Source organism: Balaenoptera borealis (genome assembly GCF_965194805.1).
Source record: "Balaenoptera borealis genome assembly, chromosome: 13".
In the NCBI taxonomy this organism is placed as follows: Eukaryota; Metazoa; Chordata; class Mammalia; order Artiodactyla; family Balaenopteridae; genus Balaenoptera; species Balaenoptera borealis.
The window spans coordinates 45959295-45985693 of record NC_138870.1 but is presented as its reverse complement, the minus strand read 5'-3'; the positions used below and the strand labels follow the sequence as shown (position 1 = coordinate 45985693).

Sequence of the window (26399 nt, the reverse complement as noted above, 5' to 3'; positions counted from 1 at the left end):
CCAAGTTAAATGCATTTTATTTTTAAAAAATCCATTCACAAAATTGAATGATTCAAGCTGCACAGCAGCTAATGACTACTGCATGGCAGTGAAAATGAAGTGCACAGTGGCTCAGATAAAGGTCCTCATAAGGATGGTCCTGCAAAAAAGAAAAAAGTATATACATAAGTAGCTGAAAGATGCTACAATTATATCCACTCTCTTTACTGAGAATCCCATTGTTTTAATAGCTTTTTGCTGGCTACAGTCTGTCAGATCAGATAATAGAAAACAAATTACGAGATCTTAATTTAGTTCTGAGGCACAGCTTGCCGTTTTACTGTAGGAATACTAAGCACTGTTACTATATAAACACCTACCTTTTGGCCATGAGCTTGAACTGGAATTTTGTTTGTTAAGAGTTGCTAAGCCTGTGGTAGCACACTCCTCCCTAGAAAAGTAAACAGCCTTTAGAACTAGCTTTTCTCAGAGCCAAGTTCCATCTCAGGCTAAACCCTCCCACCTCCCACTAATGGTCCACCCACCCTCCCACCAGCATTCTGGGGAAGATTCTAATACATTACTTTGAGCCATTGTTTTAAGTTAATAGGTCAAAAGATAAGAAATATAGAAATTAAAGGGTAAGAATATATCACTATACAAGTAATTAAAGTGCTCACTTCCTTCAGTTGGGAGCCACCAAGAATAATAGGGTGTCAACTTAAAGCAATTCATTTCCAGAAAAACCAAGTTCAGCTTAACTGGACTAGTTTTGGCTCAATATATTAAAGAAAATATGAGAGAAAGCTAGATTTTAGAGAGCTATATGGATGTAAGTAAAATCTGTTCTTACCTACCAGCATAGCAATAAAACCTTTTCTCCTGGTTCTGACTGCTAGGTCTAAGAGTCAGGTGTGCCTTACTCTTGTCTCCCTCCTTCCTTGCGATGGTCACTGAAACTTCACTCCCTCCTAGCTTTCATGGAGCGTGCCGTGGCCTGCCCCTGGCTTATCTGTACTCCACATACCACAAGTGTCTACTCTCAGCTGTAGAGTGTCTGACCTCGGAGCCATTCGCGCTATACTTGCTAGCAGTTCCTAGTAGCTGAACATCTCTCCTGGATCTTTAAAGGCATTGTCACGAATCCTGAGGTATCTGCAAACTCCCTCAATAGTTAAGGTTCCACCTGCCATTGCAAACTCAGCCAGTATCAAGCCCATGGAACTATTATCCATGCTTTCCCACCCACCTCCACCTCCCACCCAACCCCACCCAACCCCCTCCCCAAACTTCCAAGTAACACACCCATGGGATGGAATACACAAGTCCTAGTGATAAACAAATTTCTATTCTACTAAGTACAATGGCACTGAAATTGAGGGTACCAAAGGGAGGGCTCAAAGGAAGCTATGTACAAATAACAATTAGATATTAAGTAAACTGTTATAAAGGTTTAGAAATCATTTTCTATACAATCAACATTTTAGAATGTTTGTGTCACCTTGTGCCGTATTTAAAGGAAAACTGCAGTTAGCGTGAATTAAAGTAGATAATATGGCTCACCATATCAACAAATTTTTATCTCCATACAGAAAATTACTAGTGTGTCAATCCATAAACCTATATAAAGACCCACCCAACCAGAACAAAAACCGCAGTTTTCCTTTAATGTAAACCTGTTTTTGTGTTAAGAGTAAGTTCCTTACTGGTACTGGTCAGTTTAAAAAGGTCTCCCCAAAACTTCTAATTTGTGGATTTATGGGGTGGCATTAGCCAGCATCTGGTTTCTATTCTCTGGCAGAGTTTTGAACTTGAATTGTGATAGAAGCATTCAACATTATCAGGGGTAGCGGGTAGGGAAGGTCCAAAGCTCTGCCAGTCCCAAATCCATACAGTTGTCATTCCATTCAAGAGGGTATTAAATTGTTTATTTATTACACATGATAATGGATGATACACAAGCTTCATTCCCATCTATATCTGGTACCATAATCCAATTTAGATATATTGCATAGAATGTGCCAACAATCATATTAATAATCAAAAAACTCCATGAATTTGCTTGGGTGACCCTTTTCACGGTGAACTCCAGGTCACAACGCAGTAACTGTCAGTTCAACTACACCAAGGTTTCGGAAGACAATAGCTTCTCCACCAAAGCAGGTTGTAAATAAATTTTGAATGGAACCTGGCATCACCCTGAAGGAATACTAACTTCACACTGTTGGGGTAGTTTACCAAAATGGCTTCAGAGTAGACTAACTTTACACAGCACATTTAAAAAAAAGACACATTTATTCAGCGTCATGATCAGACTATTACATTTAGCAATCAACAGCATGGGTGCAAAAAAAAAAAAAAAAAAAAAAAAAAATCTACATTAAAACCCTTTGTTGGAATGCTTTACACTTTCCACAGAACAGAAACTAAAATAACCTGTTATACAATTAGTCACAAATACAGTCCTCGAGTTTTTTTGCCCATACACATGAGTATTGTCTAAAACATGTCTTCTTTGTAGCAGCTAGGCCCTGCCACCACTGTGCTTGGCTGAGTTCACAAATCTGTTGTAACCTGTAGCTTCCCTGTCACTTCTCTGGCTCTCCTCTCCTGCTAAGCTTTGTTTCCTGTTGAACAATATGGAATAAAGTTGTTAATCTAAACATATTAACACTCAAGGCTACAATCCAATAGCAAGTTGTTTCCCACAAATTTTGCTGATCTGAATATTAACTTAATATCCACAATTTTATTGTAATTATAATGTTAACTATGTTTCACTGCTCAGCTACATTAGGGTTACTGTGTTCATTATCAATTACAAGAAAATTAAGTGGAAACAAAAAAAGGTGTTCACTTACCTGGCAGTAATCAAAACCTTCTGCCACTGCCATAGCTACTGCTGCTGCTGGAACCACCATAGCCACCTAAGAACAAATTTGTTCCCTTAAGCTTTAAAAGTATGAATAATAACGGTAATGCTTTTATATTTGGGGCTTTCATATTTGTATCGTGTAAGTTCAAATTCACAAGTTTGGGCTCACATGATTTTCCTAACTGAACTACAAGTAACCACTTAAAATTTCCTCAAGATTTTAAATTGTCAGCTTTTTTCCTGCACCTGCATTGCCTAAAGGTCTAATATTTTCCTCAACAGTACTAGTTTAGCCCTCCAATACCACATATACACCATACCTTGGTTTCGGGGTTTGGCAAAGTATTGGCCTCCACCACCATAGGGGCCAGAACTTCTGCCTCCAAAGTTTCCTCCTTTCATGGGTCCAAAATTTGAAGATTGATTGTTGTAACTGCCAAAATCATTGTAGCTTCCACCACCTCCAAAATTGCTTCCTAAGAATGGAAAAGAGGGCCTTTATCTGTTACTCGGGGAAAATGAAAAATTCTGGTGTTCAAAGTAAAAAAGTTCCTTGATCTGCCTTGCTCCCAAAACTGGTGGCTCCAATGTTTATCTTTGTATTTTATCCTTTCTGGGCAAGGCATTCAGTTGAATAATCCAATAATTAAAAAAAAATTTACCCAAACTCACCACAGTATAGCAAAATGATATATTCTCTTGCCTTGAAGACCTTTACCCATCCAGGGGCACGGCAAACACATGCTGGATACATCAACTAAGTGCCTGAGACCCCAAGAGTTAAGACACTAAATCCTGCTAGAATCTAATCTAATTCCAATTGAAGACACCACTATCCACTTATCCATCTATCTATTGGGAGTGAGGCGGCCCCAGCTTAAAGCTAGGAGGAGGTAGCATTGCAAGCCCGTTAAAAAAGTACCATGCAGCGTTAACACACAAGCATCAAGTCCCCATATGGATAAACTCTAAAAGGCTAATCTAGCTATTGCACCAGTACTTGGATCACTGGATACCTACCACTACCACCGCCAAAGCCGCCTCCGCCTCCTCCGTTGTTATAGCTGTCACTCCCGCCATAGCCACTGCCCTGGTTTCCATAACCCTGTCCACCACTTCCATAGCCTCTGCTTCCTCCAGAGTAACCAGGGCCGCCTCCTCCATAACCACCTACAAGAATACAATTCTTCTCAATAAGACAAAAGTATTCAACAGTCAAATTCTGTGCTAGCATGACAGCTAAAAACCTGCTCACAACATGCTATTAGGTCAAAATTGAGCTTATCATGCACTAAAGTTTTAGTCTCTATTAGCCTATTCTAAAGGTTGCCAAAACTTTTTATCTGTAGTTCCTTAAATAAAACCAACAAAACTTACCATCATTACCAAATCCGTTATAGCCATCCCCACTGCCACCATATCCACCACCACCGCGGCTGCCACCAAAGCCACCTGGAGAAAAGCAGAATTAAAAAAAAAAAAAAAAACAGGTTTGAAGTATGTGGATCGCATACAAGTCACCCCCTTTTAAGTCTAAACTTTAGGCAGCATTAAATCAGTGTATTATTTCCGTATGCAAGACTAACTACCGGTTAGTGAGAAGCCGGAACTACATCTGGATTAAAATGTAACTTTGGATAAGTCATCTGGGGGTAATTATAATTTTACCATTAACTCTTATTAGTAAACCATAACCACACATACCTCGACCACTGAAGTTTCCTCCACGACCAAAGTTGTCATTCCCACCGAAACCACCTCCACGACCACCACCAAAGTTTCCAGAACCACTTCGACCTGAAGAGACAAATTTTAAGTGTTAGGCTGTACAAATTGGAATTACTCAAAATTATGTTTAAGATTTAATTAAGTAACAAACTCACCTCTTTGGCTGGATGAGGCACTAGCCATCTCTTGCTTAGATAGGGCTTTCCTTACTTCACAGTTGTGGCCATTCACAGTGTGGTATTTCTGAACTGAAAAAATTTTAAGATAAAGAAAACACCAACTCAGCATTTAGAATACAGCACGGATTTCAGAACCCTTAGCAAATGCCAGCCACCTGATACTTACTGACAATCTTGTCTACAGAGTCATGGTCATCAAAGGTTACAAAAGCAAAGCCTCTCTTTTTGCCACTGCCTCGATCAGTCATGATTTCAATCACTTCAATTTTCCCATACTGTTCAAAATAATCTCTTAGATGATGTTCCTCAGTGTCTTCTTTAATGCCACCAACAAAAATCTTCTTCACAGTTAAGTGGGCACCAGGTCTTTGAGAATCCTAACATGAAAAAAATTAAGTTAACTTATATTAACAAAACCTATCCACAAGTTAAGAATTTTAAGTTTGTTACACCCCCAAATGTTAAGTCCCCCTGGTGGCACACTTCCAAATGACTAAAGGAAGGGGGAAAAAAAAGATCACTTACTTCTCTTGAGACGGCCCTCTTTGGTTCCACCACTCTTCCATCCACCTTGTGTGGCCTTGCATTCATGGCCGCATCCACCTCCTCCACAGTGGCATATGTGACAAACCCGAAGCCTCTGGAGCGTTTGGTGTTTGGATCCCTCATTACCTTTAATGTTTAATACGTGGTAAGCCCCCAGAAGCTACTGCCTTTTCTACCTTAAGTAAGGCAACAGGAGACTTTTTACCAACCCTTTGTCTGAAGCCCTTCGATTTCCCACTAACCATCTAAAGTTAATCTACCAATTGGGAGATTTTTAATCAGCTAAAGCCACACCTTACTTAAAACCATAATCCCATTAGCATTCACAGTAACTACAGCAAGCTAAGCCAGAGAAATCAAGGAGTTCTACGGTCCTTTGTCTCTTTCAAGTCTTACCACACAATCTGTGAGCGTTCCCCACTGCTCAAAATGGCTCCTTAGACTCTCATCGGTTGTTTCAAAGCTCAAACCTCCGATGAAGAGCTTCCGCAGCTGTTCGGGCTCTTTGGGTGACTATGAGTTGGGGGAAAAAAAGCGGTAAGTGGGGCTATAACGCAAAACACCTTCCAGTTACAAAAACCAAAACTAAAACTAGATAGCAACGTACGAAACACTTATTGTTCCTTCTGGTCGCAGCAAGCCACGTGCTTCTCCGCACTGGGGGAGGCGGTATGTTGGGTGCTGGGTGGGCCGAGAAGCGCCGAGCGCATGCGTCCCTCACTCCATTCGACGCACGCGCAACAAAAGGACTAGGAGGGAGGAGTACATCGCCAATATCGACTACAAATGCTCTTTAAGAAAGTCGCCCACTGAGACAAGGTAAAAAACAGATTGAATGTGCTTAAGAGTTTTGCAAGGTGGACCGAGCCTGCGTGATAGCTAAGGGTTGCAGGACGGCAACCTCATGGCGAAGAGGACAAAATGGCGACCTCAACTTAGGGAGGGGTAGGCCCTGGCAGCGACCGAAGAACTGCTGAACCGGCTGGGGCAAGCAGCCAAACTAGGCCGAACCCTACTGAACTCAGGAAGGCGCGAGAAAGAAAATTTACCTAGAAAAAGCATCTTACTCACCTCTGACTTAGACATGACGGCAGTGGAGGGGGAGAGACGTCAACGATGCTTACTCGGCGGCGTCCACGGGCAGAAAGAAGTAATCTACCGAACGTATCTGCCAGCCTACCTTCGGCCTCGCTCTTTTATCCCGCCTCCTCGCTTTCAGCATTGGTAGACTCCGCCCCTGAGTAGCTCTGATTGGATATTTGAAATTGCTTCCCCCTACTATTGGTCTCTTGTACTGCAGTGCTGTGTAACGTCATCCGTTTGGGCGTTCTACGCAGTCTCCACCCCCCGGGAGGGGGGTCTATGGGTTCCCGAGTAATATTATTCTTAACTAGTCTGATTGGCTAGTCAACCAATCATTCATGTTTGAATGCACTTAGGGTAACTAGATAACTTTTTAATTCTCTATGCTACTAATTTTATGTTCAGCTCATCTGGCAAACCATGATTAATACTATGTATCAGAAAAGTAGTTAGCCTGTAACAATTTTTGTTTTTGGCAGCGACTGCCTGCTGAGCGCATGTGTAGTAAAATGGCGAGTTTACGCAGGCGCGTTAAGAAGTTCCGCCTGGCGCTTGGAACACGTGAAATGGCGGGCAGGAGACAGCGGCGAACCTAAGGCGCCTGCGTAGTGGCGGGAGTTGGGCCCCTTTTTGCGCAGGCGTAATGGGCGGGGAAAGGGTCCAGTCCCAGGATTGGTCGCGCAGGCGCAGGGAAGGATCCGTTTTGGCGGGCGGTTGGCGTTGCGCAGAACGCGGCGGCAGCGGCGGCCTGTGGTCCGGCCTCACCACCGAGGAACAGGGGAGACGTTAGCGTGTGTGATCGGTCTCGATCCCGGGTAAGTGGCGGACAGTCTTGCCTACGCATACGAGGTCTTGAACCGACTCCAGTTGGCCCCGTTATTGTGTGAAATGAATGGACCGCGGGGTGGGGGCTAGTGAAGGGGGAGCGGTAGGTCCACCCAACCAATGGAAGAACAGGGGCGGGATGTTTTAATCCCCGTAGTTTCTGTGGAGCTTTGCAGCCGAAGAGTTTGACTGGCGAGTGAATAGGCCAATTGGGTCCGCCTTTAGCTGCCGACTGACCGGTCCTTGGGCCATCGGTATGTGGGAGGCGGGCTTTCTCGTCCTGAGCAGCGGCTCACTGAGCCAATGAGCACGAAGCGCGCGGTAGGTTGGGCTCCTCCAAGAGGCAGCGGTTTGACTCCAATGGGGGATGCGGCAGTTGGGCGGTTAAATGGATGGACCAAATCTGGAGCCAGTAGGCGGACAGCTTACGGAGAGCGCTCGGGCTGACCGTCCAATCAGCGCTCCAAAAGAGGGAGGTCTTAGATTTGGGGATGCAAGGATGGGGAGTCACTGCCTGCGATGGCGCGAGGGGGTGGGTATTTTATTCACAATGACTTGAACGAAGCCGTTGGGTCTCTAGGCCACACACTTCTCTGGTAGGGAACCTGTAAGTTTGCTACTATATTTCTCGAGTTTGGCTTTATTTCCCCATTTAGGTACATCCCACCATCCAGCAATGTTTAGGTTTTGGGGGGGGGGAACAAGGGAGGTCTTTTGACTTTGAGAACTCGCTTCTTTAGAAAGACTGACTTGAAATGTTAGAGCGAATAGGATAAATCTTTGTATTGTTGTGGAAAGGTACGCAAGAAAAATCAACATAATAGTAATCATATTTTCACGGACAAAGAGATTTGTAAATCCACAGGAAAAGTTTTGGAAAGCTACATACCAAAGCGTGTTACCTCTAGGGATACAGTGGGATGGAGACAGGTCCGATCTCCAATGTTTAAGTCTTTGCAGGGATAATAATTTGTGATTCAAGTTAAATTTAAAAGCCAATTGTTTTTGTGTTTTCAGTTATAAGGAAGTACTTCTCAACACCTCCTTACTCCTTACACCTCAAAAAAGTTCTATTTTTCCATTAAGAACTAAGGTGATCCTCTGTTTAAAAATACAAATTTTAAAAAGGTAGCTTTTTTTGAGTACTTAGTATTGATACCTGCTAGGCATTATGCTAAATGCTTTGCAAGCATTGTCCATGTCCCCAGTGCCTTTATCTTAGGCTCTTCTCTGTGGAACTTTTCTCTCCATGTATTATCTCTTTCTTTACACCATTACAGATCTCCTAAGCCCTTTCTGCTGTTCCATTGAGGATATCTGGATTTGGATAAAAAGGAGGTTGCTTAAGGAGGATGATACTTAGGGTGTTGGAGAAAGGAGGACTCATCCATCACCTGGGTTATTTTTTTGCCTTTTGATTATATTTCCTTCAAAGTATTTTATATGCAGTTCATATCCTGTTAGTAATGCCAATTCTTATAAGTCCAGTGTATTTTAGTAAAACAAATTTTCATTGCATATTGGCTGTATCAGACTCTATACTGTTCTATTATTTACTGATTTATTTAGTGTCAAGAGAAAAATGTTTAAATACTGTAATAAGTTGAAATACATATGAAGTTTTCTTATGAGTAGAGACCTTTCTGACATTGTACAAAAGGAAGATGATTTTAGATGAGCTTATCGTGAACCAGAGGAGAGATTTTCATGTTCTCTGGCACTTGGAAAAGGAAAACCTATTTTGTATTTGCTTCTGGACTATTCGTAGGTATGCTAATAATGCAGCTACTTAGTTTATAAGAACTAAAGTGAAATAGATTAAGGGTATCTGTCCCTAATTTATTTAGGTTTGAAAGGAATACAATCTTGATCTACTACAGGGTTTCTCAAGGTTAGCACTATTGATATTTTGAGCCTGATATTTTGAGTCTTCCCCCCACACCCCCACTTGTGACAATCAAAATGTCACCAAATGTCCTGGGAGGGAGGGGTGCAAAATCTCCACTCGAAAACCATTGATCTGAAATGACAGATGGTAGAGTTGATTATCTTGTCAAAATCTGTTATTTTGCCAATTGGAATTTAGAGGGAGAAGATGGGTGAAGTGTTTAGGAAGTGTCCTTTGGTAAATGGATCACTAAATCCTCATGATTATCTCTTCAGATATAGCGTGATCATTGTTTGATTGGATAAAAGAAAAATTTCATTAAGGTTTTTACCATTTCTTACAATTTGAACGTTGATTGCATCTTGTGTGTGTTTGGCTTCCTAAAATAATGGCAAATATGTTTTTGAAGAAGGTAGACTTTGCTTCAGATGCTTATTATATTCTCATTTGACTTAATCCTGTTTCCTTTAAAGTTTCATTATGCAAATAAATGTGCAAAGCACTCTGACATTTTCTTTTTTTTTTAATAAATTTATTTATTTATTTTTGGCTGTGTTGGGTCTTTGTTGCTGCACGCGGGCTTTCTCTAGTTGCGGCTAGCAGAGGTTACTCTTCGTTGCAGTGTGTGGGCTTCTCATTGCAGTGGCTTCTCTTGTTGCGGAGCACGGGCTCTAGGCACGCGGGCTTCAGTAGTTGCGGCACGCAGGCTCAATAGTTGTGGCTTACGGGCTCTAGAGCACAGGCTCAGTAGTTGTGGCGCACGGGCTCAGTTGCTCCGGGCATGTGGGATCTTCCCGGACCAGGGATCGAACCCGTGTCCCCTGCATTGGCAGGCGGATTCTCAACCACTGCGCCACCAGGGAAGCCCCTCTCTGACATTTCCTTATCTACAGTACTCTATTTCATTTTCTTAAAAGCACAGGTCGATTGCTGCTGATCTGATTTTTCAGTTGTGTAGAGACCCGTACACTGGGAGAAAAGAAATACTGACTGAAAAATAGGTAACCAAATCATGCCACCCTAGATTACTCTGAATAGATTCATCTCATCTCCAGCCCCACCTACTTGGCTGTAATCAGTGACCCCTTATTTGATGTTTTTTTAAAAATTTTTTTCTATTTTTTAATTAATTAATTAATTTTTTGGCTGCACTGGGTCTTTGTTGCTGGGCACGGGCTTTCTCTAGTTGCAGCGAGCAGGGGCTACTCTTCATTGTAGTGCTCGGGCTTCTCATTGTGGTGGCTTCTCTTGTTGCAGAGCACAGGCTCTAGGCGCACGGGCTTCAGTAGTTGTGGCACGTGGGCTCAGTAGTTGTGGCTCACGGGCTCTAGAGCGCAGGCTCGGTAGTTGTGGCACATGGGCTTCGTTGCTCCACGGCATGTGGGATCTTCCCGGACCAGGGCTCCAACCCATGTCCCCTGACTTGGCAGGCGGATTCTTAACCACTGCGCCACCAGGGAAGTCCCTATTTGATGTTTTTAATGGTATATTTTAATTTGAAAAATATCAGGACTGGAAGCTAGACTTTTTGGTTTACTGTGGTGTGCAAATAAAAGTTGTTTGTTTTATTGGAAATTCTCTTACAGTGTCATAGTTAATAGGTCTGATAAACATTTCTTTCTGGTGGGGAAATTTTGGTGGGTAATTTTTCATTGAAATTCTGAGACTATCACATTGAAAATCCTAGGTTTAGACTTTTATTTCTTGCCTTTAGAGAACCTGGTTTGGTTGTTAATTTGTTCCTCTCTGTTAACAATATAAAATGCTGAGCCTTTGTTATAAAGATTAAATTTCAGGCACTTGCACTTAGAATTTAGAAGCATATTATTGCATCCAAACATGAAATGATTATTCACTAAAAGGGAAAATAACACATCTTCACTGGTCTGTCTGAAATACAGTAAGTAGAAAGCTTCTGTCTGGGCAGGAGGTGAGCAAGATGATAATTGGGGAAAGAGAAAGAAAGAACATACCTCTGAAGTGACTGGATTTTTATATTATCTAGGGAAGTTCTGGTGATTTTCAGTGCCCTTGACAGTACCTCTGGAAAAGAGAGAAAGGTATCCAGGGTACAAAGGTTTCTGAGGAAGACTACTATTTTTTGCTTTTATCAAGGTATTTTATTTAACCACATAGCATGATTTATATATCTTATTGAAATAACCCATTTAACATCCCCTGGTAAAGCATTTTTTCTTGTCCTTTTTTTACTTGGTCTATTTTTATTTCCGTTTACCTTACGTGAAATTGGGCCTAAATGCTCTGGATGTTGATTTAAAAAGCAATAAATTACAGTGTGAGATATCACAACTGACTTAGTATGGCTGATATTTACACATTGTTATCTATGAACTTGGACTCTGGGCAGTTGTCTTTTTTCCCTGACATAAACTTTGATTTTCCTTCCCTCCTTGTAGAGGATGGCTTTAGCTGATCATCGTACTAATGGGAAGGAGTCCAGGTCATCCTGAGAAGAGTTGGCTTGTGCAGAGTCCAGGACGCAGATTTGTTGGATTTCTGTAAGCCACTCGAAGCCACGTGTTCATTTCTGATGACAACTTTACACTTGTGTTGGCAGAACACCCACAGTGACAACTGTTGCCCATGTTTAGTCTGTTCGGGAGCTCTACCAGCTAGCATGTTTGGGGGAAGACCTACACTGTTCTTGTTAGAAGCTGTGTAAATATTAGATCTTTCTGAATTTATCTTCTCAGATCTGCCATAATTTTAGATAAATTGCATCCTGTGATCGCCTCAACTTACGCTTTGAAATGAAAGATTAAAGGGTTTAGGCATTCTTTGGGTCATTTAAAGTACAGTTCTTTTTGCATCAGTAATTGGTTTTATATATGTCCGGTTTATGATTTTTAAAATTTTATTTCCCCTGTGTCTTGGTTTCTTGTGGCTGCAATTACCACAAACCTGGTGGCTTCAAACAACAGGAATTTATTCTCTCGCAATTCTGGAGGCCAGAAGTCTGCAATCAAGGTGTTGAGCCCATTCTGGAGGTCCTATGGGAGAGTCCCTTTCTTGCCTTTCCAGCTTCTGGTGGTTGTCAGTTTTCCTTGGCTTATGGCCTCATCTCTCCCTGCTCTGTCTTCATGTTGCCTTCTCTGTGTGTCTGTCTCAGAACTCCTGCCTCTCTTAAAAAGATACATGTGATTGCACTTAAGGCCCACTGATAATCCAGGATAAATTTCTCCTTTCACATCTTTAAATCACATCTTTTGCCATGTAAAGTAATATTCACAGGTTTGAGGGATTAGGTCACGGATAACTTTTGGAGGGCTATCATTCAGACTGTTATACCCTGGTTCTCTAACCCCTATGCAAATAAATTTTACCTAATTCAAAAAAGGAAAGGTTATTTTTAAAAATGAGGGGCAGCTGGGGGCAGGGGAAGGCTCAGGAGACCCAAGTGAGCCATTTGCCCTCTTCAGTCCTTAGTTTCTTTTTTCTTTTTGGCTGTGTTGGGTCTTTGTTGCTGCACACGGGCTTTCTCTAGTTGTGGCAAGCGGGGGCTACTCTTTGTTGCGGTGCGTGGGCTTCTCATTGCGGTGGCTTCTTGTTCCAGTGCGTGGGCTTCAGTAGTTGTGGCTCACAGGCTCTAGAGCGCAGGCTCAGTAGTTGTGGCGCATGGGCTTAGACGCTCTGTGACATGTGGGATCTTCCCGGACCAGGGATCAAACCCGTGTCCCCTGCATTGGCAGGCGGATTCTTAACTACTGTGCCACCAGGGAAATCCCAGTCCTTAGTTTCTTATATGGAAGAAATTGGATAGGTGAGAACTAATAGCCCTCTAGACCTAAGACTTTTATGAAGTGACTCCTAAATTGTCTTGGAGTTTATTTTTGAAGTTAATTTTAAATGCAAATCAAGAACTCATTCTTATATTTTGGGCCAGTGTAGTCCACTGGTGGTTTTGCCTAGGACTTGAGGGACAGAAGACTTTGTTGGCTGCTTGTCAACTTCTCAGGGTGTTAACACAGGATAACAAACTGTACTTGTTAATTGTGTGTGATTTTCTAAAAAGAATGTAATGGACTAGCTGGACCACTTTTCACTCATTCTAATGAGGCTGTGGACTGTGTAGTCTGGATTTCCTATCCAGTAAGAATAGTTCATCAAATTTAAACACTTACAATCAATTATACCTCAATTTAAAATTATTTTTAAAGAGAGGGGAGTAAGCAGAATATAAAAAAAAAAATAGCACTGACAGATTTTTTCTAACTGAAAATAGGTCATGGACCTAGTTTTAAAATTTTTCACATGCAGTCTTTTTTTTTTAACCAATTGGCATGCCGGATCTTAGTTTCCTGACCAGGGATTGAACCCGTGCCCCCTGCAGTGGAAGTGCGGATTCTTAACCACTGGACCACCAGGGAAGTCCCAACATGCAGTCTTATTCTTCAGACTTACCAAGTGCCTGTTGCATTGTGTTTCATTGCTAGGAAGGACACCAGAAAGCATAGGATTGAGATGGTGTCATTGAAAGGACTACTTTAAGATCAAGTTTCATAACACACTCATTATTTATTTCTTCCATGGAGAGGAGGAACCAAATTGAATTCAAGTATTTCTCTGATTGTAATCTACAATTCTTAGAATAAAGCAAGTTCATATCTGAGACAGCAGGCATAATTATGTTGGAATAAAATGCCCTCTGCTAAAGAGGTCAGCCAATAGGCTGGGAAATCTATCTTAAGTTTGGTTTCTGAGGCAAATGCTTGAACTCCTTGTGCCTTGTTTCTCATCCCTAAATCATTAAGACTCACTTACTACCTCACAGGGAGTTGTGGAGGGTAATATACTGCTAATTTGTTCAGTGTTTCACAACAATAAATTATATCTAGGAATCTGATGAAACATAGGCAACCCTCATTTATATGTGTAGTTGGAGACAAGCATAGATGAAACTTAGAGATAGTTCAACAAATTCATTAAAGTTATTTTTAACATCCAACATTTTACCTTCTGTTTCCTGTATATTTTCCGAAGTGTTTTCTTCTTCTTTTTCCATAACAGACATGAGGTAGGTAGGGCAAATAGCTAACACTAGGTTAGATGATAAAAGGATCAATTCATCAAGAGGACACAATAATTCTAAATTTTACACAACTAATAGTAAGTGTCAAAGTACAAGAAAGAAAAAAACAATAGAACTAAATAATAGACATCTGCAATTATGCTGGAGACTTCAACACCCTCTTTTAATTAAAAAAAACAATAGAACTGAAATAGTAGATATCTGCAATTATATTGAAGATTTCAACACCCTTTTTCCGTAATTAATAGAACAAGTAGACAGAAAGTCAGTACGGAATAGACTTGAACAACACTATCAACCAGCCTGATGTAATTGACATTCATAGGATATTCCATCCAACAGTAGCAGAATACACATTTTTTTCAAGTGCACGGGAACATTTATCAAGACAGACCATCTTCTGTCATAAAACAAATCTCAAAATTAAAAGGATTTGATCATACAAAGTATGTTTTCTGGCCATAATGGAATTAAATTAGAAATCAGTAACTGAAAGACATCTGGAAGATCCCCAAATATTTGAAACTAAACACACTTCTAAGTAACCCATGGATCAAAGAAGAGATCACACACAGAAAATTAGAAAATATTTTGAACTGAATAAAAATGATGACATCAAAATTTATGGGATATAGCCAAGGCAGTGCTTAGAGGAAAATTTATAATATTAAATGCTTTAATTAAAAAGGCAGAAAGATCTAGAGTCTGTTTCTATCTTAAGAACCTAGAAAAAGAAGGGATAAGAGTGATGGTGTTTAAGGGTACAAACTTGTAACAAGTAGTAAATAACCCTAAAGACCTAATGCATGGTATAGTGAATATGGACAATAATATTGTACTGCAATTATGTAACATAAATATCACTACATTCTCCACCATATTACAATACACAAATGTATCAAAGTAACACACTGTACCCCTTAAACTTACAGTGTTACGTGTCAAATTTATTCAATTAAAAAAAGAAAAAGCAAATTAAACCCAAAGTAAGCAGAAGAAAGGAAATAGTGAAGGTAAAAGCAGTAAGTAGTTGATGAAGTATAAGACAAAACCAGTAGAGAAAAATCAATGAAACTGAAAGTTGGTTTTTTGAGATGATAAATAAAATTAACGAGCAAGTCTGATCAGGGGGAAAACGTCACAAATTACTAATATCAGGAATAAGAGAAGGGCTATCACTACTGATCCTACAGACAGTGAAAGGGTAATAAGGGAGTATTATGAACAACTATGCCAATACATTCAATGTCTAAGGTAAAATGAATGGCTTCCTTGAAAGACAAACTACCAGAGCTCACTTCAGAAGAAATTCAGAACCTCACTAGCCCTATATGTATCAAGGATAATGGAATTTGTAGTTAACAGCCTCCCCACAAAGAAAACTCCAGGTCTAGATGGCTTCACAGGTGAATTTTCCCAACTTCTACAGAAGAAATAATATCAAATTCTACACAGACTGTTCCAGAAAATAGAAGAGGAGGAAACACCTACGTGTTCATTATTTTTAACTTCATCTACTATTAACTTCCCTGCTTTATATATATATATATATTTTTTTAAATAAATTTATTTATTTATTTATGGCTGTGTTGGGTCTTCGTTGCTGCGCGCGGGCTTTCTCTCTAGTTGCGGCGAGCGGGGGCTACTCTTCGTTGCGGTGCACGGGTTCTAGGGTGCACGGGCTTCAGTAGTTGTGGCTCGCGGGCTCTAGAGCGCAGGCTCAGTAGTTGCGGTGCATGGGCTTAGTTGCTCCGCGGCATGTGGGATCTTCCCGGAGCAGGGCTCGAACCTGTGTCCCCTGCATTGGCAGGCGGATTCTTAACCACTGCACCACCAGGGAAGCCCCTGCTGTATATTTTTAAAAGTGTTTAGCTTTTTTACCCCCACAGCAGACCTATGAGATAAGTGGGGCAAATAGCTAACACCCTTAAGGTTAAGTGAACTGTCCAGTTCAACCTTTCAGTGATCTAGTTGGGATAGGACCCACATCTCCTTATTCCTAGTCCTGATATTGCCACTGTTAACTAGCTACCCCTTTAGTAGCTTTTCTGTAATAACCTTTGGGGATGGTGCTAACCAGTCCTGACTTAACTAAGGAGAATCTTAAAATCCTTAGTCCTTAAGTTGAAGACTGGGCTAGACTCACTGCTTATGCAATGCTTGATACCTACTTGGCCCTCAATAAACGTCCCATAACCAATTTTAGAGCAAGGATCAGTATTACTGTATCATCCTTTTGGCATAGGATCTGAATTGGGATGATGGTTGGAAGCTGGACAAAAAGAGAGTCAGAAACATCTTATTTGGCTGGCATAAGCAATGTGTCAGAGTGCTCAGTGGAAGAGCTGGGTGGTCTGAGATTGGCCCATCCCTTTCGCTGTTTATCTGATGGCCTTTCTTTGCATTTAACTATCAAGATATCTGAAGTGTAGAGCACACTTTTATGATATTGTGGCATAGTAACTCACACTTAAATGTCAATAGAGACGCTTGCAGAGATGTACAAGGTTCAATAATTTCTGGTGTAGGTTTGTTTCTCCTGTCATCACCCATTATATATTTTTTTACAGCTTTTAAATTGCCACAGAGAGAAATTGGTCAGGATCATAATAGATGGCCAAGGAGCTGCCAAGGATACCGTTGTATGGGATGGGGAAAAGTTCAATACTGGCTTGATTTTATTTATCTAAGTTGTAGGCTATGACTTCAATATAATTCATGTTGCTAATACACCAAGGTAATGGCAGAGCACAAAACTATGCCATATGTTGAAGGAATGCTCTCTTTTACTCCTGAAGTTTTACAGTCTGAGATATCTTTCTTATTCCAATTATATAAAAACTCCTTTTTTGTCAGGATGTATTAATCAGGTTTTAGCATATTGACTTAAAGTCTAATACCATCTCAACAGTTAGAGATTTTAGTTGGGATATGCAAATTAATTTTTATGACTCTTGAATGTCTTTGCAAAACTACGACTATGTTAGAATGTAAATTGTTTGGCATAGTAGAAGCTCTTCCTTCAAATAGAGGATTTGTTGAAATGACCTGAAGGGGCCCTTGTAACCCTTAAGCTGCTGATAGCCAAAATCTGTACAAGCTAGATAAGCATGAGTCTTAATTTTATGGCTGTTTAGAAACTGCTTTATGACCATAATTTTATTTGGTGGTGGATACTTCAGTTCTCTTTTAACCCTTCCATATTTTGTGAACATGAATTGCCAAAGTGGTACGTAAAAATCTAAGATTCGTGGTAATCTACTCAAATGTTGCTCTTACTCATTTTTCTTAAGATTTATGATGAAATTGCTAGGTTCTTCATGAAAGGTGACAAGATCTACTAGTTCATGCTTCATCACATTTAATTAATAGAGAGGAGTGGGTGTGAGATTAACACTCACTAGAGACTGTGGTGCTTTGAGATGAATTCAGCACATTCCAAGGATAGAGTTGTTGGAAGCACCATCTGGAAGACATTTGCCCATAGTGATACAAATTCTACTTTCTCATGAATCTTGGAACAATTGACTAACCTCTTGCCCAGCGATGGGTTTAGGTGTGCCCTAACTAAATTTAGAGAAGATGGACACTCGGTAGATTTGAATAAAGGAAAGAGACAAATCTCATGTAAAATTACTATTTTGTGGAATTGTGATCTGGTAATGAGTTATCAAGAATTTGTGTGTTAGTGCTAAATATACCAATGAACCAGACTTCACGCTTTGAGCAGTTCTGAGAATTGCTGTAGTACACATTCATTTATATTTTTTAATGGCATTCAGAGCTTGGAGGACAGTACAGTCAAATGAAATTTATAAGGCACCCTTTATCTCCATTTATAATGTAGATGTTTTAATCTAAAAGAACAAAAGGCTCTTTACTGCCTTGCTCGCTGGAGCAGGAGGCTTAGATAATCAACAAATAGGATACTTTGCCCCCAGAATAATTCTGTGACTGGTTGAAGCAGTGCCTTGGCCTGATTTTTGAAGGATCATGAACTGGAGCTTGTGCTAGCCAAGGGAGAGAGCATTTCCTCTTTCCACACTCCTCTCTATTAATAAAGTTTGTGTTCTCTGTATGTGGCTTGTTAATGACAGGGGTGTTAACGACCACAGTTAATCTTCCTCCTCAACTCTTTCCTAATCCGGTCTCTTAAATAGACATTTGAAAAGCTTTTAACTCCTCTTGAGTTGGGTGCTCATAGGCTTTTGGTGGAGGTAGAGTGATAGTTATCAGCCCATTTAACAAAACCTGAGACAGCTAGGACAGCTGTAATGTGCATCCCTAGGCTGTGTTTTTGTTAAAATGTCACATGGCTAATACTTTGGAAATCATAAATCTAGTGGAAGAAAACATCTTTATCAAGGGTATTTTAGTTTTATGCTGTATGTGTTAACAAACCTAAAACTATTGGTACTTCTAGATCTATAAAGAGCAAAGAACACAAACCAGATTAAAAAATGGTTCTGTAAATTTGGTTGCTTTTCATCTGTTTTATTTGCTGCAATACGGCTATAAAGATGACGCCTTGAAGACAATGCTGTAGCTGACAGTTTAATCTTCGCGTAAGCCACCAGCTTTCCCCAAGGGCCTTAGGGGAGAAATGGGAGTTTCTCAAGCCTAGACCAACTGAAGTCACCCATCAGTGGCATATTAATACATGTGATAGGGACCTTTGCATATGCCCTTGCCCTTTCCTACTCTTTAGAATGACTTTCTTTATAGAAGATTTTGCCTTTTTAGTGGGCTTATAAAATTTATGTTGAAACTCTAAAATAAAGAGCTCATTGATTATGCATTTTGACATTTGGTCTGACTAATGTCAGTTTAGTAGGTAGCTCAGTGAGGCAGCTTAGCAGTTGGTTTCATTACTTTTAAACAATACAAAGAAAACTTAGAGAAAAACTTAGAATATATATAATACATATATATGCTTTTGCTCGTAAGTCGTAATGAAAATACAGTGTGCTACACCAAGATCTAAGAAAAGCCACCAGGACAGTTGACATTGAAAAGTCAACTGGAGGGACTAGAGCAGAGCCTGAACTAGACAGAGCAGACAGATACCAGAGATCTCATGTGGGTGGTTCTGTTTCCGGGATTGATTGGTTGATACAAACAGCTAATCATTACATCTGTTGTTCTTCTGGATTGCTCCAGTTTTCTGTAATGCCCTCTCTGTAATTTCTGGGCACTGGCAGTTTTTACCATTTTTTTTTTTCTTTTACCCGTATAATGTGTGGGGTTTTTTTTGTCCCTCTCTTTCTGCTTCACCTCCTCACCTCTTCCCCCCCTTTTTTTTTTCTGGAAGATTCATGTGTTAAAGAAGTTTCCTGTCATCGACTTGGAATGTGGGTTCTGACTGTGCCTGACCGCAGAGCTCTTTGATGTTTGTCCAAGGCTGAATTTTCACCAGATCCCTGGTTTAGGTGTTTTTCCCCCAGCACTCAGAGGCCTGTAAGGTGAATTTGCCTTGTATCATTGATATGAAGGGTTCGTGGGCCTGCTCTTTCTTGTCATCTGATGGGCCATTAAATTGCTGGACTCTGTGGTTGTTGATGCCTTTACCAGAGAGTTCCTGTGTATGTTCAAGAAAAGGCTGAGAGCTGTTATGTCTGAAGGACTCTAGAAACTTGAGAAGCTCTCCCCTTCCCATGGAGATTTCCATAAGGATAATAAGGTTGTGCTCAGAGGCTCAGCCTCTCTTTCTCTGTCATGGTATTGGGATTCTACCTTAATCAAGCCATCATCCTGCCAGCCATGTCTCATTTCTCACACTGGAATGCTCCCTCCTTCCAAGCTCAGCGTGAACCACCAGTCTTGATGCTTTATCTGGTCCAGACTCTAGCCCTTAAATTGTCCGTCTGACTCTGTGTTTCATTTGACCCTAATACACTGGGTCGCACTGTCTAAAAGAGAATTACGTCCCCTCCAGTGTCTGAGTGCATTTCTCATTTACTGCTGCTCCTGAGCAGATCTGTAACTTCAAGGTTAAGATAAGACACATTCCATCAGAACTATGTCGTCATCCTTGCCAGCTTCTGATCTGTGACTGTCCAGGAGATTTACAAGACAATTGCATGCCATTCTTTACAGAATATTATGGTTGGACTCTGACTGCTGGCATAAGGCCCAATTTGATTTGTCAGCTGTTACAAAACCCATTTCCCAAAGAGAAAGGGATCTTAGCCATGTGCCTTTTAGGCAGTTCTTAAGAGTGGGAAGGAGGGAATTCATCTGGCTCTTTATTTCCTGATGTTTTAAGGAGAAGGATGGACACCTGAATGTTTTTGTCCCTTTACTCGTTGAATTCCCTTGTTTCCCCTGAAAGGTTTCACTAAAATGTTAGCATTGCTGTCCTTCTTTCCTGTCCTTTATCCCTTTACAGAATTGCTTAGTCTTTTCATTCTGCCATCTCCAATGCTTTCCTGAATTTTAAGGAGTAAGAATTTTGCCCTGGAGAGAAAGGATTACCTGCCTTTTCTCTGAAGGTTTATTAGTTTACCAGCACCTGGTTAACAGAGACACAGTTCCTCCTTTCTTGCTCTCTAACATGTTGAACTGCAGGAGTTACTGCATGTGATATGGTTTAATGGCTTAGGAATTTGGAAGGTCACATATTTCCTGCTGCTGTTGTATTAGGCTCTGTAATATTTTTACAAAAGCTTCTCTTTGGGGGACTTAATAGCCCTTTGGTTTCAACATAAACTCACTCTTTCCCTAGGTGGTAGGCAGTGGGGATTTATTTGGCCCACTTTAGTGATTCTGGGGTTAGCGCTAAAATCTATTTACTCAAGATCACACATGGCAAGTTAATCACAGAATCACAACCCTGATCTAATTCCTTTGGCATTGTTTTCATATCCCTTAACTACAAAAAGTTTTAAAAAGTTAGGAAGAATCGAGAAAGGCAGTTTTTACTCAGATTTCCTGATGGGTCTATTCAAGGTTGAAGAAATCCTCGTAGTTGAAAACTGTCCACTTTGCCCTCATACCCTACACTTTCTTCTGTTTGATAACCAAAATAATAACCAGTCTCGATGCTTTATCTGGTCCAGGCTCTAGCCCTTAAACTGTAAAAGAATCACCATTCTTTTTTTTCCTCAGTCGGGTTCTTTGCTTTTGATTGTCCCTTTTTCTTAATCTCCTATGGCAGCAGCCTCTATCTCTAAAAGACCCATATCTGTAAAGCAGAGAGCAGAGTTTTGGAGCTCTCTAAAATGTTCTTAGGGCCAGGAGAAAGGAATTCATGGGACTGCAAGTCTTAATTCTCTTTTCTTTCAGTCTTCCTTTTCTCAAGTATTAGGGATTCTTAATATACAAAGTTTTAAATTACTATACCGTATAATTAATGTTCCAGGTGGGTAATTATTTAAAAATTTGTTTTATAACATTACAAGAACAACTAATGAGAAGTGGTTTTAATAGTAATGGTTGTGACTGGACTGCTCCCTCCCTTCTCTTTTTTAAAACTACTTAAGAATTAAATTTTTTTCTATCTATAATTTCAGCTGAAAGGTTCTTTGGTAGTGCTTCAAGTCGCTACATTCTGTTTCTGTATCCGGTGATTCCCCCCAAAGGGAAAGTTGTATAGCATCTTTGAAATCCTTCCCTTCCCCCTCTCCGGTTAGTCCCTGCACCCCACCCCCACCCCAGCAATCTTAATTAACTGTTCAGTGACAGATGGTAGAAAAGGCCTTGTCTAAAGTGCTTCTGGTGGGCTGGATTAGGGGGTGGGTAGTTTGTACTGATCTTGTTGTAGAAGGAGCTAGCCTTTCCCCGCCCCCCGCCCCCCCCCCAGTTGAGCTATAATCCTGTTATATCTTAAAATGCTATTGATTAATTCCCAGTGCTCTTAGAGGAATAAGCACAAGTTTTGGGTTGAAAATCCAAGCGCCAATTCCCTAGAGCTCTGAATGCCTTAGCCTTGAGGCCAAGGGAGGTACCTTCCAACTTCTCCACCCAGTCTTCACTGAAAAGAAAAGTTAAGCCTTTTAACTTTTCCGTTTGCCTCTCCCCCCGCTCCCTTAGTCTAGTACGGCTGCCAGTTGCCATGGCAACGGACTGGGACAGCTGCGCAGTGGCGCCTAGGCAGCTGGGTGGGGGCGGGGGAGCTGCCAGCCCGCCAAGCCCCAGACCTGGGAGGGGAGGCCCCTTCTGTTAGCCCAGAGGGAAAGAAAGAACTGGGGCGATCCGGTAGGTAAAGGAGGGAACCCCCATTCATCTGCTGCCTCTGGGGCTCCTCTTCTGCATGAAGGTGTAAAGGTAGATTTTCCTCTTTCCTCCCTCAAACTGAAGAGCACATATGTAAATCCTTGTTTTTCCTTGTGAGGCAGGGGAGGCCATAGCCACAATGCTTCACTGCATGCATCTAACCCGGGGCTGGTTTTAACCCTGGCGCTCTGACCTAAGCTGCTCAGCTCCCGGAAATTCCAAGGTGAGTGGGGGCGGGGGTGGGTTACTCTCCCTGGAATATGACATTTCCTGTCTCTGGTGAGGTTGGAGGCTGCTTTTATTTTAAATAAATCAAATAAGATTTTTTTTCTTGAAGCTTAGGACTGTCCCCTGAATTCATGGAAAAATTATTTTGAAACCCCTCACCTACATTACCCCATCCTCCCACCCCGTCTTCCAAATAAAGTATGTTAATGAAGACATAGTTTTATTACGAGGCAGTAATGGGTACGGTTTTTTGGGTGGGCAGACCTATTGCTAGTAAGTTCTGGAGGTATGGTTTCCAACTGTATATTCTGGGAATAATTCCCTAAAATTTGCTAATTTGAAGTAAATTGATAAATGCAACTTTTTATGCTACTCGAACAAAATTCGGAGATCAGTAGTGACCTTCCCTATTGCTGGGGTGGTCTTCTGATCCGGATGGAAATATTTTTAGTGCTGAAAAAAAGCTTTAAAGGTTACAGCAAAATAAAAATAAGAGTTCAGCTAAGAAAACAGTTCCTGCTACTCTGTAATCCAGACTCTAGGCACCATTTAACATGGTTAAGGAAGAATTCTTAAAAATGATTATGGTAACAACAACGTGGGAATTTAAAAAACTAGATTCTCTGTTGAGTACCCCTGGTTGTGCATATTTCTGAGCTTAACTCAATTTCCATTTGTGTTGCCTTGCTTCAGCTTTCCTTGGGCCTATGAATGGTTCCTCTGTGTTTTGAGGCTTCATGTTGATGTGAGTCTGGGACCAGACTTCTTTTTCCTCCTCCTCTTCCTTTGGCCCAAAGTCAACTCCAGTTAAGAGGAGAGGTACCTCCTTAATAATTGGATTAGTTGAGCCTTAAGAATTATTGAACAACTCAATGACTAATTTTGATTTTTAGGACTAAAAAATCTTTTTCTCCTTCCTGCCTCCCTCCCATCCCCAAATGAAAGGGGAAGCTTAATGTGTTTGAGATGTCAGCCTTGCTTTTGTGAGCTGATGGATGCTCAGAAGGGACAAGCTCAGTTTGTTTAAGGGAAATGTACTGAGTCACTGAAAATGTGGTGAAAGGTGCCTGAGCAGGACTTTTTTTGTGCTGCTAAGAGACTGTTCAGGATGCTCAGAGCAGAGGAAAGTTAGATTTTGGTGGCTTTTCTTATTTTCTTTTTTTTTTTTTTTCCATTTTTATAAAAAACCTTATTAACTTTGGAGGGAAATGTGTTAATTCTATCACGGTTCTTTTAAGTGAAGATTTTCCATACTTGTCTTTGAGTTTATGACTTGTAAACAGTTACAGAATTAGCTAGGAGTAAAATCCCATACATTACTTGTCTTATGGAATCTGAAATTAGAGGAGTTAGATAATTGTGCCACCTAATAATTTTGATCTTGTTAGCTGAAGAGAAAGTTGTAATTGAGAAAGTGGGGATCTGCCCATTTTTGATTAAACTCTTAGGACTCATCTGTAGGATGCTTTAAGACACAAGAAAAAGGTACATGGCAACTTTGTGTTATACCCCCTGCATCCCATCAAGAAGAGACAGAGTTTTAACTGCTCACGTGGATTCTGACCATTTTTGTCCTTCCCATTTGCAGGAACCCGGTGGCCTTAGTCTTTCAGGTGGAACAGCGTGAGACATGGGAAAGAAAACCAAGCGGACAGCTGACAGTTCTTCTTCAGAGGATGAGGAGGAGTACGTCGTGGAGAAGGTGCTAGACAGGCGTGTGGTTAAGGGGCAAGTGGAATATCTACTGAAGTGGAAAGGCTTTTCCGAGTAAGTGCCTTCTCTCAGGCTTTGGGACTCTGCGCAGGTAGACAGACACAGACATTTCCCTGTGAACCATCACCATCTTTTTCTTTCACCACCTGCACTCCTTTCTAAGAGTCAGAAGACACAGCAATAAACTAAGCAAAATCTCCCCCTTCTTGGAGCTGATGTTCTAATGAGAATGCTTTTGAGAGGCAGTATAATGAACTGGTTAGGAGCATAGACTGGGGGCCAGATTGCCTGGGTCCAGATTCTTGCTCTACCACTTATGATATGAGCTGGGTGACCTTGGTGAAGTTCCTTAATCTTTTTTCTTCCTCAATAAAATAGGGATAAGAAATAGTATATATCATAGAGACATTGGGGAGATGTGTAGAGCCTGACACATAAGCTCAGTGTAAGTATAAACTGCTACTGTTACTATTCTTTTGGATGTAACTAAGCGAAAACATACATTTAAGCAGAAGAAGTCGTAGTTGATCCCATAGCCCATAGCTTTCGATAATGATCCTTGGACCTCAAGATTGTCCTAGGATGAAACACTCATCTTAATGAGAGACTTAAATCTGAGACCACATTTTTCCCCCAATATTTATTTTTAAAAATTTCAAATATACATACAGCTGAGGCAAAAGAAATTGAGTGAACACTCAGATACACACCACCTAGTTTCTACAGTTAACATTTTAATATAATCTATCCCTTTATCTCTCAATTTATCTTTTATTATTATAAAACCCCTCTTTTTAGGTCAATGAGCTTTAAGAATGGTACTGAAGTGTTGACTATTCAGAATTAGGCAGTAACTGACTTTATGTTGAAGTGCTAAAGTAGGTTATTCTTTCCTTTGGAATAAGTAGAACTAGACACACAAGCATAGGAGAGGTAGCTTGAAAAGTGAAATACATGAAGCTGTGTGATCATTAGGCATTTTGCCTCAATTTCTCATTAATTCTCTTCCCAGGATGCCTGATAACAAAGAATGGGTTTCTCTGAACTCCAGTGAGCTTTTAGGAACTGGTTTAGGCTCCTTAGAGTGGTGCTGTCCAATAAAAATGTAATGCAAGCCACATATGTAATTTCAAATTTTATGGTGGCTACATTAAGGAAAAGTGGAATTAATGTTAATAATATATTTTATTAAGCACACTACATCAAAACGCTATTTCAAAAATAATACAAAAATTATTGATAAAATTTTACATTATTTTTTCATGCTTAAGAATTCAAAATCTGATGTATATTTTACATTTTGTAGCACGTCTCAGTTCATAGTAGCCACATTTCAAATGCTCATTAGCCACATGTGGCTAGTAGTTAACAATACTGAACATCACAACTTTGAAGTGTGAGACTTAAATATAATAAAAGATTGAATGTTTTGCCAGTACCTTTGGACAAAGTTATGATCAGGAGCCTTCAGAATATATTTAAGGTTATGTTACTATGGGAATCAAGTTTCTCATGTGGAGCACTGTTGGTGTTTTAGGTGGGGCAGTTTATGCACTGCACGATGCTTAGCATCTGTAGCACACACACACACACACACACGGCACTAAATGTGGGTAGCACAGCAATCGGAATGTGCCCTCCATACTTCTAAAGAGTAGTGGTATCACAACATCTTCTAGAGATGTGAGCTATGAATTTGAGAGACCTAGAGCACCATGAGAAAGGAATTAAAATACACCTAAAGACTTTGAGGGTATTTATTTGGCCCATTGAATCACCACTGGAAATTGTTGGGCATTTTGAAGAATTTCAAGACTATATAATTGAGCTACTGGTACCTTACATACATAAAAGAGGGAAAGAAAAGGTTTAGGGTAGATGGATTAAACCTTTTTTTTTTAGTATTTACTTATTTTATTTTATTTTTTTTGGCTGCGTCGGGTCTTAGTTGTGGCACGCGGGTCTTTCATTGGGGTGCGTGGGCTTCTCTCTAGCTGTGGTGCGTGGGCTCCAGAGCATGTGGGCTCTGTAGTTTGTGGCACACGGGCTCTCTCGTTGAGGCGTGCGAGCTCAGTAGTTGTGGCGCACGGG

At 40.7% G+C, this 26399-nt stretch overlaps 2 protein-coding genes across 12 annotated transcripts in view; one reads left to right on the top strand and one right to left on the bottom strand.

Annotated features, from left to right (window-relative positions):
* On the bottom strand, window positions 1-6530 carry HNRNPA1 (heterogeneous nuclear ribonucleoprotein A1). 7 transcript variants are annotated; one of them, XR_014233427.1, is made up of 12 exons: window positions 6379-6530; window positions 5704-5820; window positions 5287-5433; window positions 4928-5138; window positions 4738-4830; window positions 4559-4651; window positions 4232-4306; window positions 3875-4024; window positions 3175-3330; window positions 2841-2906; window positions 360-430; window positions 1-139 (listed from the first exon to the last, which is right to left on the bottom strand). XR_014233427.1 is itself a non-coding variant. In XM_082351024.1 (11 exons), the coding sequence occupies exons 1-10, from the start codon at window positions 6391-6393 to the stop codon at window positions 2851-2853; spliced, it is 1113 nt and encodes a 370-aa protein (XP_082207150.1). In that variant the 5' UTR covers window positions 6394-6530; the 3' UTR covers window positions 1-139; window positions 2841-2850. The 7 variants fall into 7 exon arrangements, 5 of the variants coding, with proteins under 5 accessions (XP_082207150.1, XP_082207149.1, XP_082207148.1 ...); XR_014233428.1 differs by lacking the exon at window positions 3875-4024 and having other exon boundaries at window positions 6379-6529; XM_082351024.1 differs by lacking the exon at window positions 360-430.
* CBX5 (chromobox 5) overlaps window positions 6038-26399 on the top strand; it is a 36475-nt gene continuing 16113 nt past the window's right edge. The window contains exons 1-3 of one of the 5 annotated variants that reach the window (XM_082351141.1): window positions 22270-22349; window positions 22486-22590; window positions 24184-24362. In XM_082351141.1, the coding sequence (XP_082207267.1) occupies window positions 24226-24362 (137 nt within the window). In that variant the 5' untranslated portion in view covers window positions 22270-22349; window positions 22486-22590; window positions 24184-24225. The other 4 variants (XM_082351145.1, XM_082351142.1, XM_082351143.1 and 1 more) reach the window with 4 other exon arrangements.

Coding starts and splice junctions, on each gene's coding strand:
- HNRNPA1 (XM_082351024.1), bottom strand. Junction 3,331..3,874: donor CGGCTTTGGCGGTGGTAGTG/GTAGGTATCCAG, acceptor TTCCATTCTTAG/GAAGCAATTTTGGAGGTGGT. Junction 2,907..3,174: donor TGCCAAACCCCGAAACCAAG/GTATGGTGTATA, acceptor ATTTGTTCTTAG/GTGGCTATGGTGGTTCCAGC.